At 44.4% G+C, this 15,161-nt stretch overlaps 1 protein-coding gene and 1 long non-coding RNA gene across 4 annotated transcripts in view; one reads left to right on the top strand and one right to left on the bottom strand.

Moving 5' to 3' along the window:
• Window positions 1-9,186, bottom strand: part of LOC110505350 (protein ELYS) — a 29,259-nt gene extending 20,073 nt beyond the window's left edge. For both annotated transcript variants that reach the window (XM_021584528.3, XM_090220621.1), the window contains exons 1-6: window positions 8,888-9,186; window positions 1,587-1,716; window positions 1,119-1,372; window positions 808-988; window positions 462-669; window positions 256-372 (exon numbers count right to left, since the gene is read on the bottom strand). In XM_021584528.3, coding sequence (XP_021440203.3) covers window positions 256-372; window positions 462-669; window positions 808-988; window positions 1,119-1,372; window positions 1,587-1,707 — 881 coding nt within the window. In that variant the 5' untranslated portion in view covers window positions 1,708-1,716; window positions 8,888-9,186. The remainder of the gene's footprint in view (window positions 1-255; window positions 373-461; window positions 670-807; window positions 989-1,118; window positions 1,373-1,586; window positions 1,717-8,887) is intronic.
• LOC110505343 (uncharacterized) lies at window positions 8,165-15,151 on the top strand. Of its 2 annotated transcripts, XR_016491904.1 has the most exons (4): window positions 8,261-8,521; window positions 11,417-11,579; window positions 14,234-14,374; window positions 14,552-15,151. It is a non-coding gene; the product is annotated as an uncharacterized LOC110505343 (long non-coding RNA). The 2 variants fall into 2 exon arrangements; XR_016491903.1 differs by lacking the exon at window positions 11,417-11,579 and having other exon boundaries at window positions 8,165-8,521.
• Window positions 15,152-15,161: the final 10 nt, after the last annotated feature.

Genomic DNA, 15,161 nt, shown 5'->3' with positions numbered 1-15,161 from the left:
CAGGTTAGTAATAGGGGTTGCAACAATTGCGGCGGATAATTTTAGAATTAGAGGGCCCAGATTGTCTAGCCCTGTTCCACCAGTTCCATTGTGACGGGCAAGTGAAAACAAGCACACCTCACACGCTTTTTGAAATACACATTGCACGCAGATCTGGTGTGTGCAGTACACACTACGACCCCTTCCAAGAGGCCTCGAGCTTTGCGGCCCAGGCAGGCAGGCAGACCGGCAGGTGGAGAGGGAAGGACAACTTACCTGTCCTGGGCAGACTGGACAGCCCACAGGTAGCAGCAGTTACGGGGGTCATTCTCTGGCTCCTGGAAGGTGAACGCGTACACTGGCACCCTTCCGCCCTCTAGCTGGGAGTGATACCTGGGGGAGAACACAGCAGAGGAGGCCATCAGACCAACCCACACAGTCTGTGGCTTTCCCATCGCGTCATCACTGGGTCGTCAACTCACTCCTTCTTGAGCGTCTTCATGTTCCAGAGTTGCAGGTATCCGTCGGAGAAGCCCACGGCCAGCTGGTTGGTGCGGGGGATGTACTGCAGGGCCGTGGCCCCCGTGCCCGTGGGGCTGCTCAGCTGCAGACAGAGGTGTCTCCCCTGGCGCGTCTCCTGCTCACGCAGCCGGGGGATCTCAGCCGGGGACTTAGTTACTACCTCCAGGTCTGGAGAGGATGGTTAGAGATGGAAACAAAAAAAAACAAAGACACATTGAACACTCTCACACAATCTTCAGAGGGACTGCTGGCCAGTACAGTTTAGGTTATGTAAAGTTAAGCACACACACACACACAAAGGCTGACCTGAGGCCTCCAGCTCGCTCTGGCTGCAGGACAGGTCATCCAGACACAGGTCAACCAGGAGGACGTGTCCCAGGTCCGTGACCACAGCTGCCACGCCAAAGAACCAGCGCAGGCTTTGGTGGAGGTGCTGTGTGCTAGCACTGGCCCCGCCATAACTCACCAGGGGCTCGATGGCCGTGATCTGCCAATCAACACATTAGCAGTTAGTCAGTCGACGTCACAATCAATCAAATCAACCGGTTGATGAAGCGAAAGGAGTGGAGGGTGAGCGAGAATATGAAAGAGAGAGACAGGAAGATGAGAGCACTCACCCTGCCCGGTACGACCACGGCCTTGACCACTCGGGAGATGCCCAGGTCGTAGAGACACAGCATGCTACCCTGGGCCTCCTCCAGGCACACCAGCAGCCCCGTCCTCTTCAGCCAGGAGAAGTCCCTGGCCGCCAGCACGCCTGGGGGGTGCTCCCCCTCGCCGCTAAAGCAGTAGGCGGACAGACGCTCGCCCGTCACCGCATGGACCACCTCCAGCTGGGGCCCACATGCCAGCCAGGCCAGCCCGTTGCGACCTGCGCCAAGGGAGAGGGGAGCATGTCAGTGAGGAAGCAGACAGGCAAAAGGTGATGGCTAAAACGTAGACAGGAAACCCAAATGTTTTTTTGGTTGTTGTGAAGTTTGGGAATTGAGGGTGCCGACAGTACAGGCCCAATTGGTGACTATGCCATACTTCTATCCTCTCCAGCTGGTGAGCGATGGCCGCCATGCAGACACACGTCGACTTACCGACGGTGAACTTCCCGCGCAGCACAGAGTCCAGGGTGATCTCATCCTCTCCCAGAGCGTCGACAGTCACCTTCGGGAAACACAGCAGGCTGCTGGTGACCTGGGCAGCCAGGTCACGCATGTTCACTCACTGCACACAAAACATGACAGCATTACGTACACAAACAAAACATGAAACATTACTTTTGCAATTCTTTAGAGAGTACTTCGTATCGTCCAAACTGGATGTGGCACATATGGGCGTCAAAACCTACAGGGTTCTCGTTGCTTTCTACAGTAGCACCACGCTCCAAGGTTTAGCTAAACTAAACTAAATTCAAATCAGACAATAAGAGAGTGAAAACTGTCTCTCTGTAAGCCTACACCAGGTTTTATCTTTGGGGCTATTGGGGGGGGGGACAAGAGAGGTCTTTCAGCAGAGTTATGGTTCCCAGTTGTCAAAGGTTTGGGCTCCGGGCCTGCTGGAGTAACAGCAGCAGCCAGCATGGGTGTCTGTGCACGTGTCCTTGTCTTGGTGCTGAGTAACATGTTGACAGGTGTGAATATAGTAGCCCATTGACATCCAGTATCATGTACAAGTTTGAGATTTGAGGATGATTCAAACGCTCCTACATGGCATGTTGCTCTGTGTTAACTTTTCACCGTGGTTAACCGTTTACCCACTTCATTCCCCATGACAGACAATGTGATCTTGGGGACCTATCGTAGAGAGCCTTGTATAGATGTTGAATAGTTACCCTTGAATGTACAAGTGTCAGAGCGCAAGCACAGCTTTCTGTGCCACTGTAGTGCAACGTTTGGCCAAACTCTATTCAAGTATGAGTCTGGCCTAGAGCAAAACAGTGTCTTTCACCAAAGAATTACTAGACTAGCCTGGGATTTTCATAACATGCCATGTGTCATGCAAAGGTCAAGGCACCATTGCAAATACCACTAGGCTTTGGCGATATACCGTATACAGGGGTATTTGGATATAGCCACAGGATGGTTTTACAATACCTACATTTTAATATTTGTAGCTACTTTTTAAGTAAATACCTTTACCAAATGTTAGGAGATGAAGCAGATTGCGTTCTTCATTTCACTGGTCACATTACTTAACGTCATGAAGCTTACGTAGTTTCCAGAACAGTTGAGCCAGTCACGTGTTTGTTTGTCAATACCACAACAGGAGAAAGCGGGAGCAGGTGGGTCCAGCTGTGTGTTGACAGGAGTCACGTTTTATATTGAAAGTCAAGTGTTTTTTTGCTTTAATAGAGTGATCAGGGACGTGCAACTATCGCCATCCTTGACAGAAAATACATTGGTGCGACACATTCGGCAGAAAACAGCTTCAATTTTCATCAGATGGCAACACTGTTTGGCTGGATTCTTTTATTTTGAGTAGTGGACCACTGTTTATATTTTGCCAAGATGCTGTAAAAATTAAGTTAATCCGTCTCTGCTTGTTATCGTAGATCTGTTATATTTACTTGAATGTGTTGTAACTAAATTACATTTTGTTTTAAAATAGTTGTATTTAAGTTGGAGTGTTATTTGCTGGCAGCCACATAAATGAGCTTAAAATGAAAAAGCAGTCTTTATGCAGAAAACAATGCACGGCCATCATATTTCTAATGTTTATTATAAAACGAATGTAACCAACGGTATTTCCTAATGTTTAGCTTCAAGTTTATCTTGTATTTTATCGAAGAAAAGTAGGCTGGCTACACAAAGTACTGGAGAAAAGTAGCCACACATCAGTCAGAGCGCTGTTTTTGATAGATGACAATTCACGAACGGGCATCCTGAGTGGAGAAGAGCAACTAAAGCACAAAATGCGTTTGATGCTGAGTAGGGTTGCACATTTTGGGGAATATTTAGTGGAAAGGGAATACTGAGTGATCCTTCGTATCTCCCAAAAACGTTTTGAACATTCATGTGTAAAATTATAGTTTCTAGACTAAAGCTTTGGTTGTCTTCCTCTCAGGCTTCCATGTCTCCTCCCTGGACCTCCTCAATGTCCACCTCTTGAACATCAGACTCTGAGGCCTCATCGTCACGGTCCCTTTCCAACCTTGCTGAGGATGGCTCATAGGCTCAAAGAGCCTCAAATTTGCCTAGATGGCCACCAATTTTTCAACCCTTGTATTGGTCAGCCTGTTGCGTGCTTTGTTGTGTGTTCCCAAACTAAGACCAGTTGCGCTCTGATGCGGCTGATGTTGGTGGGATTTGGGGGATGGAGGCAACAGAGGAAAGAGCCTCAAATCCACAAAGTCCCTTCTACCAGGTGGCTGATGAGATATGTTGGCACGACTGCCATATTGCATCTCCATCCCAAAGCCCTTGCTTGGAAGTGTACTTCGCCAGACTGCCAAGAACCTTGCCCTCATCCAGGCCAAGGTGGCGAGACACGGTAGTGATGACACCATAGACCTCGTTGATCTCTGCACCAGACATGATGCTCTTGGCAGCATACTTGGGGTCCAACATGTACGCTGCAGCGTGTATGGGCTTCAGGCAGAAGTCTTCATGCTTTTTGATGTATTTCAGAACGGCAGTTTCCTCTGTTTGGAGCAACAGTGAAGTGGGCAGGGCAGTAGTCTGAATATCAGACAGGATGGCATTGTCTCCCTCAATCTCTGCAATGGCTACTGCTATAGGTTTCAGGAGTTTCAGGCTGCTTACCACTCTCTCCTAAAATACATCATCCAGGAGGATCCTCTTGATGGGGCTGTCCATATCGGCAGACTGTGATATGGCCATTTCTTGGAGACTCCTTCCCCTCCAGGAGACTGTCAAACATGACAACACCACCCCAACGGGTGTTGCTGGGAAGCTTCAATGTGGTGCTCTTTTTCTTCTCCCTTTGCTTGGTGAGGTAGATTGCTGCTATAACTTGATGACCGGTCACATACCTGTTTCCTTGGCTCTCTTGTAGAGTGTATCCATTGTTTTCAGTGCCATGATGTCCTTGAGGAGCAGATACAATGCATGAGCAGCACAGCCAATGGGTGTGAGATTAGAACTTCTCTACTTTAGACCAAGCAGCCTTCATGTTTGCAGCATTGTATGTCACCAATGCAAATACCTTCTGTGGTCCAAGGTCATTGATGACTGCTTTCAGCTCATCTGCATTGTAGAGACCGGTGTGTCTGTTGTCCCTTGTGTCTGTTCTCTTGTAGAATACTGGTTGAGGGGTGGAGATGATGTAGTTAATTATTCCTTGCCCGCAAACATTTGACCACCCATCAGAGATGATTGCAATACAGTCTACTTTCGCTATGATTTGCCTGACGTTCACTTGAACTCTGTTGAACTCTGCATCCAGCAAATGAGTAGATAAAGCATGTCTGGTTGGAGAGGTGAATGCTGGGCGAAGAACATTCAGAAATCTCTTCCAATACACATTGCCTGTGAGCATCAGATGTGAACCAGCTGCATACACAGCTCGAGCAAGACATTCATCAGCATTTCTCTGACAACATTCCTCCATTGAGTCAAAAAAAACGTATGCTTCCAGGAGGACCATGAGCTGTTGCTGTCGATAAGGTCTCCGATTCAGCATTGTCACCTTGAATTAGAAGTAGAGGGACTTTTGTCAGAGGTTGCTTGTTGTGAGTGCTGAGGGAACTTTATGCACTTGGCCAGATTATTCTGCAACTAAATTGGATTCTTCACATATGATTTGGCACAGTATTTGCAAATGTACAGAGCTTTTCCTTCTACATTAGCTGCAGTGAAATGTCTTCACACATCAGATAGTGCCCGTGGCATTTTCCTGTAAAGATTAGAAAAAAAATGAGTAAAAAAACTAATACAATTCTATGTACAGATAAATAGTTAAGCAGTTTAATCTAACAACTCCTTTGTGAGATAAATGTGTTAAAATGAAACTTGTATGGAAACAGGTGAAATAACACTCAGTTAAAAGCAAGCTAAAACCCACATGGTAGCAAAAACTAACAAGCATAAATTGTTAACAAGTTAAAAATGATTTAAAACACACTTTGCTGTTGGCTACTATTTACTAGTTAACAAAAAAATAATGTAGGTCATATAAAATATATTCACCCGACCCAGTATTGTAATCAAAACTTACCAGAAAGCATGTGGTCCTTGGCTCAGACAGTGTAGTAGCGTGGGCTCAAGAGCATCTCAATAGTGTGCAAGATCTTGAGAATCAGCTGCACATGTGATTGAAGAATGCACTGTGTATGCAGAGGGTTGCAATTCCATTGAATTGGGGATAGTTTAATCAAAATATGCCACAATTGCCTTAAGTGTATCACACAAAAAAAGGTTCACTGTTATAAGCTAACTTTTTTTGATGAATTTAAGCAACATTTCCAAAATTCCAGGGCTTAACTTCCCATGGAAAGTTTCCGGAAATTTACTGGGACGTTTCCGACCCTTGCAACCTTAATGCTGGGCAGAAACTACAATAAGAAGGATTTTAGATCTGCGTTTACAAAATGCAGCAAGATATTTTTTTTCCTGCGTAAAAAACAAAGAATTCTGCGTTAGAGCAACCCCTTACTTAGATACCTAGCACGTTAAAGTAAGTGGATGAATTAATAAGGTCACGGGGCATCATATTGTGTTAGATTTAGGCCTGACCACAATTAGTCGACTGGTTAATTGTTAGGAGTAACAAATACAATACTTACACAGCGCATTCAGAAAGTATTCAGACCCCTTGACTTGGACATAAACGTGTTAACTCTCGCAAGGCGGCCGGCACAGACGGCACCCCTAGCCGCGTCCTCAGAGCATGCGCAGACTAGCTGGCTGGTGTGTTTACGGACATATTCAATCAATCCCTATCCCAGTCTGCTGTCCCCACATGCTTCAAGAGGGCCACCATTGTTCCTGTTCCCAAGAAAGCTAAGGTAACTGAGCTAAACGATTGTCGCCCCCCGTAGCACTCACTTCCGTCATCATGAAGCGCTTTGAGAGACTAGTCAAGGATCATATCACCTCCACCCTACCTGACACTCTAGACCCACTCCAATTTGCTTACCGCATCAATAGGTCCACAGACGATGCAATCACACTGCCCTAACCCATCTGGACAAGAGGAATACCTATGGGTCCCTGGGTCTCGACCCCACCCTGTGCAACTGGATCCTGGACTCTGACGGGACACCCCCAGGAGGTGAGAGTAGGAAACAACATCTCCACCTCGCTGATCCTCAACACTGGGGCCCCACAATTGTGCATTCTCAGTCCTCACCTGTACTCCCTGTTCACCCATGACTGCGTGGCAATGCACGCCTCCAACTCAATCATCAAGTTTGCAGATGCCACTAGTGGTAGGCTTGATTACCAACAACGACGAGACGGCCTACAGGGAGGAGGGGAGGGCCCTCGGAGTGTGGTGCAGGAAAATAACCTCACACTCAACGTCAACAAAACAAAGGAGATGATCGTGGACTACAGGAAACAGCAGAGGGAGCACCCCCCTATCCACAATGACGGGACAGTAGTGGAGAAGGTGGAAAGTTTGAAGTTCCTCGGCGTACACATCACGGACAAACTGAAATGGTCAACCCACACAGACAGCGTGGTGAAGGCGCAATAGCGCCTCTTCAACCTCAGGAGGACGAAGAAATTTGGCTTGTCAACAAAATCACTCACAAACTTCTACAGATGCACAATCGAGAGCATCCTGTCGGGCTGTATATCACCGTCTGGTACTGCAACTGCTCTGCCCACAACCGCAAGGCTCTCCAGAGGGTAGTGAGGTCTGCACAACGCATCACCGGGGGCAAACTACCTGCCCTCCAGGACACCTACACCACCCGATGTCACAGGAAGGCCAAAAAGATCATCAAGGACAACAACCACCCGAGCCACTGCCTGTTCACCCCACTATCATCCAGAAGGCGAGGTCAGTACAGGTGCATCAAAGCTGGGACCGAGAGACTGAAAAACAGCTTCTATCTCAAGGCCATCAGACTGTTAAACAGCTATCACTAACATTGAGTGGCTGCTGCCAACATACGGACTCAAATCTCTAGCCACTTTTATAATTAAAAATCACTTGGGGCGGTAGGGTAGCCTAGTGGTTAGACTAATAACCGAAAGGTTGCAAGTTCAAATCCCTGAGCTGACAAGGTACAAATCTGTCGTTCTGCCCCTGAACAGGCAGTTAACCCACTGTTCCTAGGCCATCATTGAAAATAAAAATTTGTTCTTAACTGACTTGCCTAGTTAAATAAATGTAAAAAAAAACAAAAAAAAAAAAACAATGCCAATTTACATAATGTTTACATACCCTACATTACTCATCTCATATGTATATACTGTACTCTATACCATCTACTGCATCTTGCCTATGCCTTTCGGCCATCACTCATACATATATTTATTTATATGTACATATTCTTATTCATTCCTTTACACTTGTGTGTAAAAGATAGTTGTGAAATTGTTAGATTACTTGTTAGATATTACTGCATGGTCGGAACTAGAAGCACAAGCATTTCGCTATACTCGCATTAACATCTGCTAACCATGTGTATGTGACCAATAAAATTTGATACGTCTTGTGTTTGAGCCGTTGAACTACACTGTTTGTATTCAACCATATTCCCAGTCACCTTGCCATGGTTAAATGCGGTGGTTCGACTTTCAGTTTTGCACGAATACTGCCATCTATCCACGGTTCCCGATTTGGGTAGATTTATCCAGATTATGCTGCGTCACATTTTTGCGCAAGAACACTATCGGTGTGGTCGAGGCATTAAACAATACTTCAAGGCAAACGCAGCGTTAAATTGGGAATTAATGTACTTCTGCTGTAATTGAAATCCAATAATCGGTACGATCGAGGCGTTCCCTAAAACCGAGGCGTGACAACGACATATTTTGGAGGTATGGCAACGCGAGACTACCAAAGCACAGACTTCACGTTAGTTGCAGCACGTCTAAAGTAAAACAGTGTTGTTCAGGTAAATTGTTTGGTGGAAAATGTAGGGTGGGGGATTATCTAACTTGCACACCACACGAACTAGGTCACTGATGACACTTTCCATATGTCTTACGTTGACGTTATGATTGTGAGGCGGGTGAATCAAAACCTCGCATGAGGTAGCATTATGCTAACATTAGCTGCCTAACTAACCACCTAACGTTTCCTACCTAACTAAAATAGCTAGCTAACTTTAGGTACAAGCCGATTTAGCTAAATGTACTGCTCACTTGTGCTTGACAGCTAATCCGCCCATTCTACCAACTGGCGGCGTAGCTAGAATACAAAACCTGTTCTAGTTGGCTACCTACCGGTAACTGCACAGCTAGCAAGACGTTAACATTACCTGTCTGATGTTGTCGACGTACTAAAATGCGGTAATGTCTTTTCGGTTGCGACTCTTCTTCGGCCCTGTCATAATAATACGATTTTCTTCCGAATCCCTTTTGTTTTTGAAGACAAATGTTAATAACCCACAAATATTATAGTATGAAGGACCGTGTCTTTAACAAGTCTTCTGATCTAGACTAGCTGGCTACAGAACTGTCTTCTTGCTAGAGTTCAACGCGGGCGCCATTTCCATGTAAAGCCAGCTACTGCGCAGCATTGTGAAACTAGCGACATTAAGGTCACGTGATCACGCTTGATATTTTTTCAAAATGAAAGTCCCTGTTAACAGGACGTTTTTGTGATTTAAAACCACAAAACATTTTTTTAAATTACTAAACATACATTTATTGAAAATATAAACAAGATATTATAGAAATCAATAAAAAAATATCGATTTACTGTTTCATTTTGCATACTATAATGATGATGAGTTTTTTTTGTTATAGTCCCCTGTACAAAACAGCAACAACAACACAATACTAACACTATTGCTGGAAGTATTAGTAGTTTTTAACTGGTAACAGAACAGTATTTACATACTGTAATCTAACAATTTCACAACCATGTTTCAACCATGTTTCATGAGCTGAAATAAGACCTCAGAAATGTTCCATACACTAAAAGCTTATTTCTCTTAAAGTTTGCTCACAAATTTGTTTACATCCCTGTTAGTGAGCATTTCTCATTTGCCAAGATAATCCATTCATCTGACAGATATGGTATGCCAAGAAGCTGATTAAACAGTCGTGAACAGGGCATGACAAAGCCTATTCCCTCTCAGGAGACTGAAAACATTTCTCATGGGTCCTGAGATCCTCAAAAGGTTCTACAGCTGCACCATCAAGAGCATGGTTGCATCACTGGTATGGCAACTACCCAGCCTTCGACTGCAAGGCACTACAGAGGGTAGTGCGTACGGCCCAGAACATCACTGGGGCCAAGCTTCCGGCCATCCAGGACCTCTATAGCAGGCGGTGTCAGAGCAAGGCCCTAAAAATTGTCAAAGACTCCAGCCACTCTAGTCATAGACTCATGGCAAGTGGTACCGGAGCGCCAAGTCTAGGTCCAAAAGGCTTCTTAACAGCTTCTACCCCCAAGCTATAAGACTCCTGAACAGCTAAAGAAAGGGCTACCCAAACCCCTCTTTTACGCTGCTGCTACTCTCTGTTTATTATCTCTATCTCTACCTACATGTACATATTACCGTGACAAACCAGTGCCCCTGCACATTGACTCTGTACCGGTACCCCCAGTATATAGCCTCGCTATTGTTATTTTACTGCTGCTGTTTAATTATTTGTTACTTTTATTTGACTTATCAATTTTTTACTTAACACTTATTATTTCTTAACTTCTTTAGGGATTGTTGGTTAAGGGCTTGTAAGTAAGCATTTCACTGTAAGGTAAAATTGGATTTGAAACAGCATGATCGTTACACAGGTGCACCTTGTGCTGAGGACAACAAAAAGCCACTCTAAAATGTGCAGATTTGTCACACAACACAATGCCACAGATGTCTTTTGAGTGAGCGGGCAAATGGCATGCTGACTGCAATCATGTTAACCAGAGCTGCTGCCCGATAATTAAAAGTTCATTTCTCTACCATAAGCTGCCTCCAACATAGTTTTAGAGAATTTAGCAATATGTCCAAACGGCCTCACAACCACAGACCACGTGTATGGCATCGGGTGGGTAAGCAGTTTCCTGATGTCAATGTTGTGAACAGAGTGCCCCATGGTAGCGGTGGGGTTATGGTATTGGCAGGCATAAGCTTTAGACAACAAACACAATTGCATTTCATCGATGGCAATTTGAATGAACAGCGATTCTGTGACGAGATCCTGAGGGCTATTGTCGTGCCATTCATCCGACGCCACCCTTGGCTTTAACGCCACAACCCCACCATCTCATGGTCGAGGATGAAAATGTATATGGTCGTGTATATCGACGACATCCTGGTCTACTCGGCCGCTGTGGAGGATCACATCGCCTACGTCTGAGTAGTCCTGGAACGCCTCCTGGCAAACCACCTGTTTGTCAAGGCTGAGAAGTGTCAGTTTCATCAGGAGTCTTTCTCCTTCCTTTGCTAGCAAATCAGCCCGCAAGGAGTGAAGATGGACACCAAGAAGGTAGATGCAGTCAAGTCATGGCCAGTCCCAACCACCATAAAGGGGTTACAACGTTTTTTAAAGTTTGCCAACTTCTACCGCCGTTTCATCAAGAACTTCCTCTCCATCGCCACTCCTCTCTCCTCAAGGGGGGTCCCCGATGGTTGGAGTGGAGTCCAGCAGCTGACGAGGCCTTCTGCCTACTAAAGGGACGTTTCCCCTACCCGCATTGCTCAAACACGCAGATCCCATGATAACCTTTGTAGTGGAGGAGGACTCATCAGAGGTGGGAGTGGGGGCAGTTCTGTGTCAACGAAAAGGTAATCCACAGAAATTGTATCCGTGTGTGGATTACCCTAAGAAACTATCCCCTGCAGAGAGAAATTACAACGTTGTGATCGAGAGCTCCCGGCGGTGAAGTTGGCATTAGATGAGTGGAGACTGGCAGGAGGGCGCCAAGGACCCATTCGTCATCCTCACCGACCATTGGAACCTGGAGTACATACGGACAGCGAGGAGGCTGAATCCACTCCAAGCAAGGTGGGCCATGTTCTTTACAGGATTTGACTTGCAGCGTAGCCTAGTGGTTAGAGCGTTGGACTAGTAACCGAAAGGTTGCAAGATCAAATCCCTGAGTTGACAAGGTACAAAGCTAGCATGGCTAGCTAGGTAGCCTAGCTAATAATAGTGACACAACAGCCGGAAGGCTAAACAGTTTGTACGTCTTTGTGGAGGAATTATATTATGGCAATGAGTGCAACATAGCGATCATAATATGACATTGAATGACATGAATCCATTCTAAAAACTGTTTGCTAGGTGTAGGCAAGAGCATAAGCGAATAGGTAAACTGGGATATGACTAAAGAGTAAATCAGGGTGATTTTTCCACAAATAGACAGGTGCTGTATTTACCTTTCCATGGTCGCAAGATCGTATCTATTTTTGTTCAATTTCTATTAAAATGTATTGAGATCATTTGTTTCTTTTGGGATATGAATACAGAGTATGTCCACATCCCGGATCAGACCATTTTATTGGTAAACTACAAGGTAATGTAAAAGTTGTATTTTTTGTGATCGAATAAGTAATATGGTACAATTATCACAATTTGGTTGTAATCTAGAGAGCTAAGAAAAAACGATTGAGATCCTCTATGAGGCTGTGGAGGGATCCAAGTTGTGGATTTAAAAGAAAACATGAATCATCAACGTTCAATGACACCTTTGTTTTTAAACCCTGGATTTCTAATCCCTTGATATTATTGTAGGATCAGATTTTAAACGCTAACATTTCTATGGCCATAATAAATAGATATGCCGATAGTGGACAACCTTGTTTTACTCCTCTTGACAGTTTAAAACTTTCTGAGATGTAGCCATTAGTTACTATTGTCACATGTGCTCCCTCTCCGGCCTCTAGGTCACCAGGCTGTTCGTTATGGCGCACACCTGTCACCAGCCTTACACGCATTATGACACTCACCTGGACTCCATCACCTCCTTGATTACCTGCCCTTTATATGTCCCTCCCTTTGGTTTCTACCCCCATTAGTCATTGTTGCTGTTTCATGTCAGTGCGCTGTTTGTGTTCCTTGTTTTGTTCATTTATTTATTAATTAAATGTATTCATTCCCTGAACTTGCTTCCCGACTCTCAGCATACATCCGTACAACTATTTTTCACCTAGGGTTACTATACATGATTTTAACCCATTTTATAAGAGATTGTCCAAAATTGAAGTGTTCCAGGCATTAATATATAAACTCCAGTCGTACTTTATGAAAAGCCTTTTAAAAGTCAGCTATGAATAGCAGGCCTGGTTTCCCTGATTTTTCATAGTGTTCTATTGGTTGCAGTACTTGCTTTATATGATCTCCAATATATTGTCCATGTAAAAAACCTGTCTGATTAGAATGAATAATGTCCAACAACACCTTTTTAATTCTATGCGCTATACATTTTGCTAGCATTTTTGCATCACAACACTGAAGTTTAAGGGGCCTCCAATTTTTTTATGGACTGGATCTTTATATTTACCACTTTGAATCGTGTTTCAGTAATAATGAAGGAGTGGTTAAAACATGATAATAACGGTCCTCTGAGGATATCAAAAAAGGTTTATCAGAGTTATTGACCTCACAAGAAGTCAGATTCAAGTAACTTACATTGTGGTGCTGAAACTTGAAGCAGCAGCCACGGCACAAACAATTGGAAATGGACAGCTCATGGTGCTGAAAGTAGGCAAATTGGAGTAAACATCATTCATTTTAAACGTCTTCATTTTAATTAGGGATATGTGTTGGAGCCTATTTCTTCCTATTTAAGAAATAAGAGGCAGGCCTACCGGTTTGACTGATGAAATTAGGCTATAGGCTGCTAAATCCATAGATATGTTAGTCAATTCCTCCACCCGCCATGCACTCTTTAAATAGCCCACCTCTGTGTCTGTTAAGACTTGAAGTTAGTGTGTATGAGAGGGTATGCCATAGGCCTACCTTTTCTTAAAGAAAAGGGCAAAAAGTACAGGCCTACCCACTATTAGTTTAATATTTTGAGGAAAATGAAACAGATGTGATTATATACAGTTATCTATAACAACACTTTGGTCCGCGATTCTTAATGCTAGAAACAAGATGTAAAATAGGAATAACTGGGAAAGACGTGACTCTGATGCATATGGGGATATTGTTGTTTCATTTGCTTTGGATATAATCGAATCTGACACTATCAATTGATTAAGCTATTCACATTCTGTACAATAAAATACATTTAAACCCAGACAGCTTTTAGGGAAACACTTGTGACCTCTCACTGGGTTAAGCCAAAGAAGACGATTAGCCAGCAGTTTAAGCTTACTTTTTTCTAGGTCAGTAGGCATACTCGGTCTGGGGTGGAAAGGTAGGCCTAACTTGAAAGTACCATGCTCAGATGTTAATTATTTACAAACAGGGACAGTTTCCTTGCAAATAACACACACTGTTTTGGCATTGTAGAAATATAATAAGATGAACACATAGGACTATCTCTCTGTCTATACTGTCATTTCAGTCATTTGTGATTTATTTAAAACGTTTCTACTAATACTGTATGGTAACTATTGAAGTCCACTCTTGTACAGCACACTAAATGTGTATCTCTTTCTCTACAATTTAGGAGATTTTAAGATATTTTGTTGTTTGTGATGGTACTCTAGGTGCGAGGGACATCCTGTGCCACCAGTCAGTTGATGGTGGATGACCTTCTGACCCCGTGCTCGCCAGGTGACCCGGCGGCCATAGAATTGACCTGGATGGATGTGCCTAGCGACAAGCTGCTGGAGCCCATCATCTGCATGGTGAGAAACACACATTCACAGCACAGACCCACTCACATTCACTGCTCACAAACATACTGGAACATGCTGTTTCAACATACACATCCAGGCATTTCAAACTGACTCTCACATTTGTGTAATTTCTGAACCATGCTCATGATTTTGTTTATCTTCTGTGTGTGTCCCTCTGCCCTCCAGTCTGACGTGCTGTGCTCACTATCCACCACGCAACCCACAGTCAACATGGAGGTCTTGTTCAAGGTCAGGAAGTTCACAGAGGATTTAGAACAGGAGGGTTGAGAGGTCCTGGTTGGCAGGGGCTTTACTACTCCTTACTCAGTCTCTCCTATCAAGACCCAACTCCAGTCAAATAGTAGCTACAGTATTACAACAGTATTACAACACTACGAACCTGCATTGACAAGAATGATGGAGCATTTTAACTTACACACAATTGTTGTTTTTTTGCATATCCCAACTCCCTCTGAGACACCCACAAGTGCCTTATTTTCTCACTTTGTCGGCTCCGGTATTTGAGCCAGCAATCTTTCGGTAACTGGCCCAATGATCTAAACTTGAGGCTACGTGCCGCCCCTTAGTGGGTCTGCAGGGTGACTCCCCTAGTGGGTCTGGAACCCAGGTCAGCAGCACTACATTGCTGTGTGTCTGTATAGTTGAGGGTATATTGGTTTAGTAATACTCAATTCAGTTCTGTTTCCAGAGGGGACCTCAATGCTGTTACACGTAGCCATGATCACCAAGCTACCCTGACTTAATAAAACCTGAATTCAAAAAGAACAAGATGTGC

Source organism: Oncorhynchus mykiss, chromosome 25, assembly GCF_057628025.1.
Source record: "Oncorhynchus mykiss isolate SJ-2025 chromosome 25, ASM5762802v1, whole genome shotgun sequence".
Taxonomy (NCBI): Eukaryota; Metazoa; Chordata; class Actinopteri; order Salmoniformes; family Salmonidae; genus Oncorhynchus; species Oncorhynchus mykiss.
The sequence above is the reverse complement of the archived record's forward strand: the minus strand, read 5'-3'. Positions and strand labels throughout refer to the sequence as shown.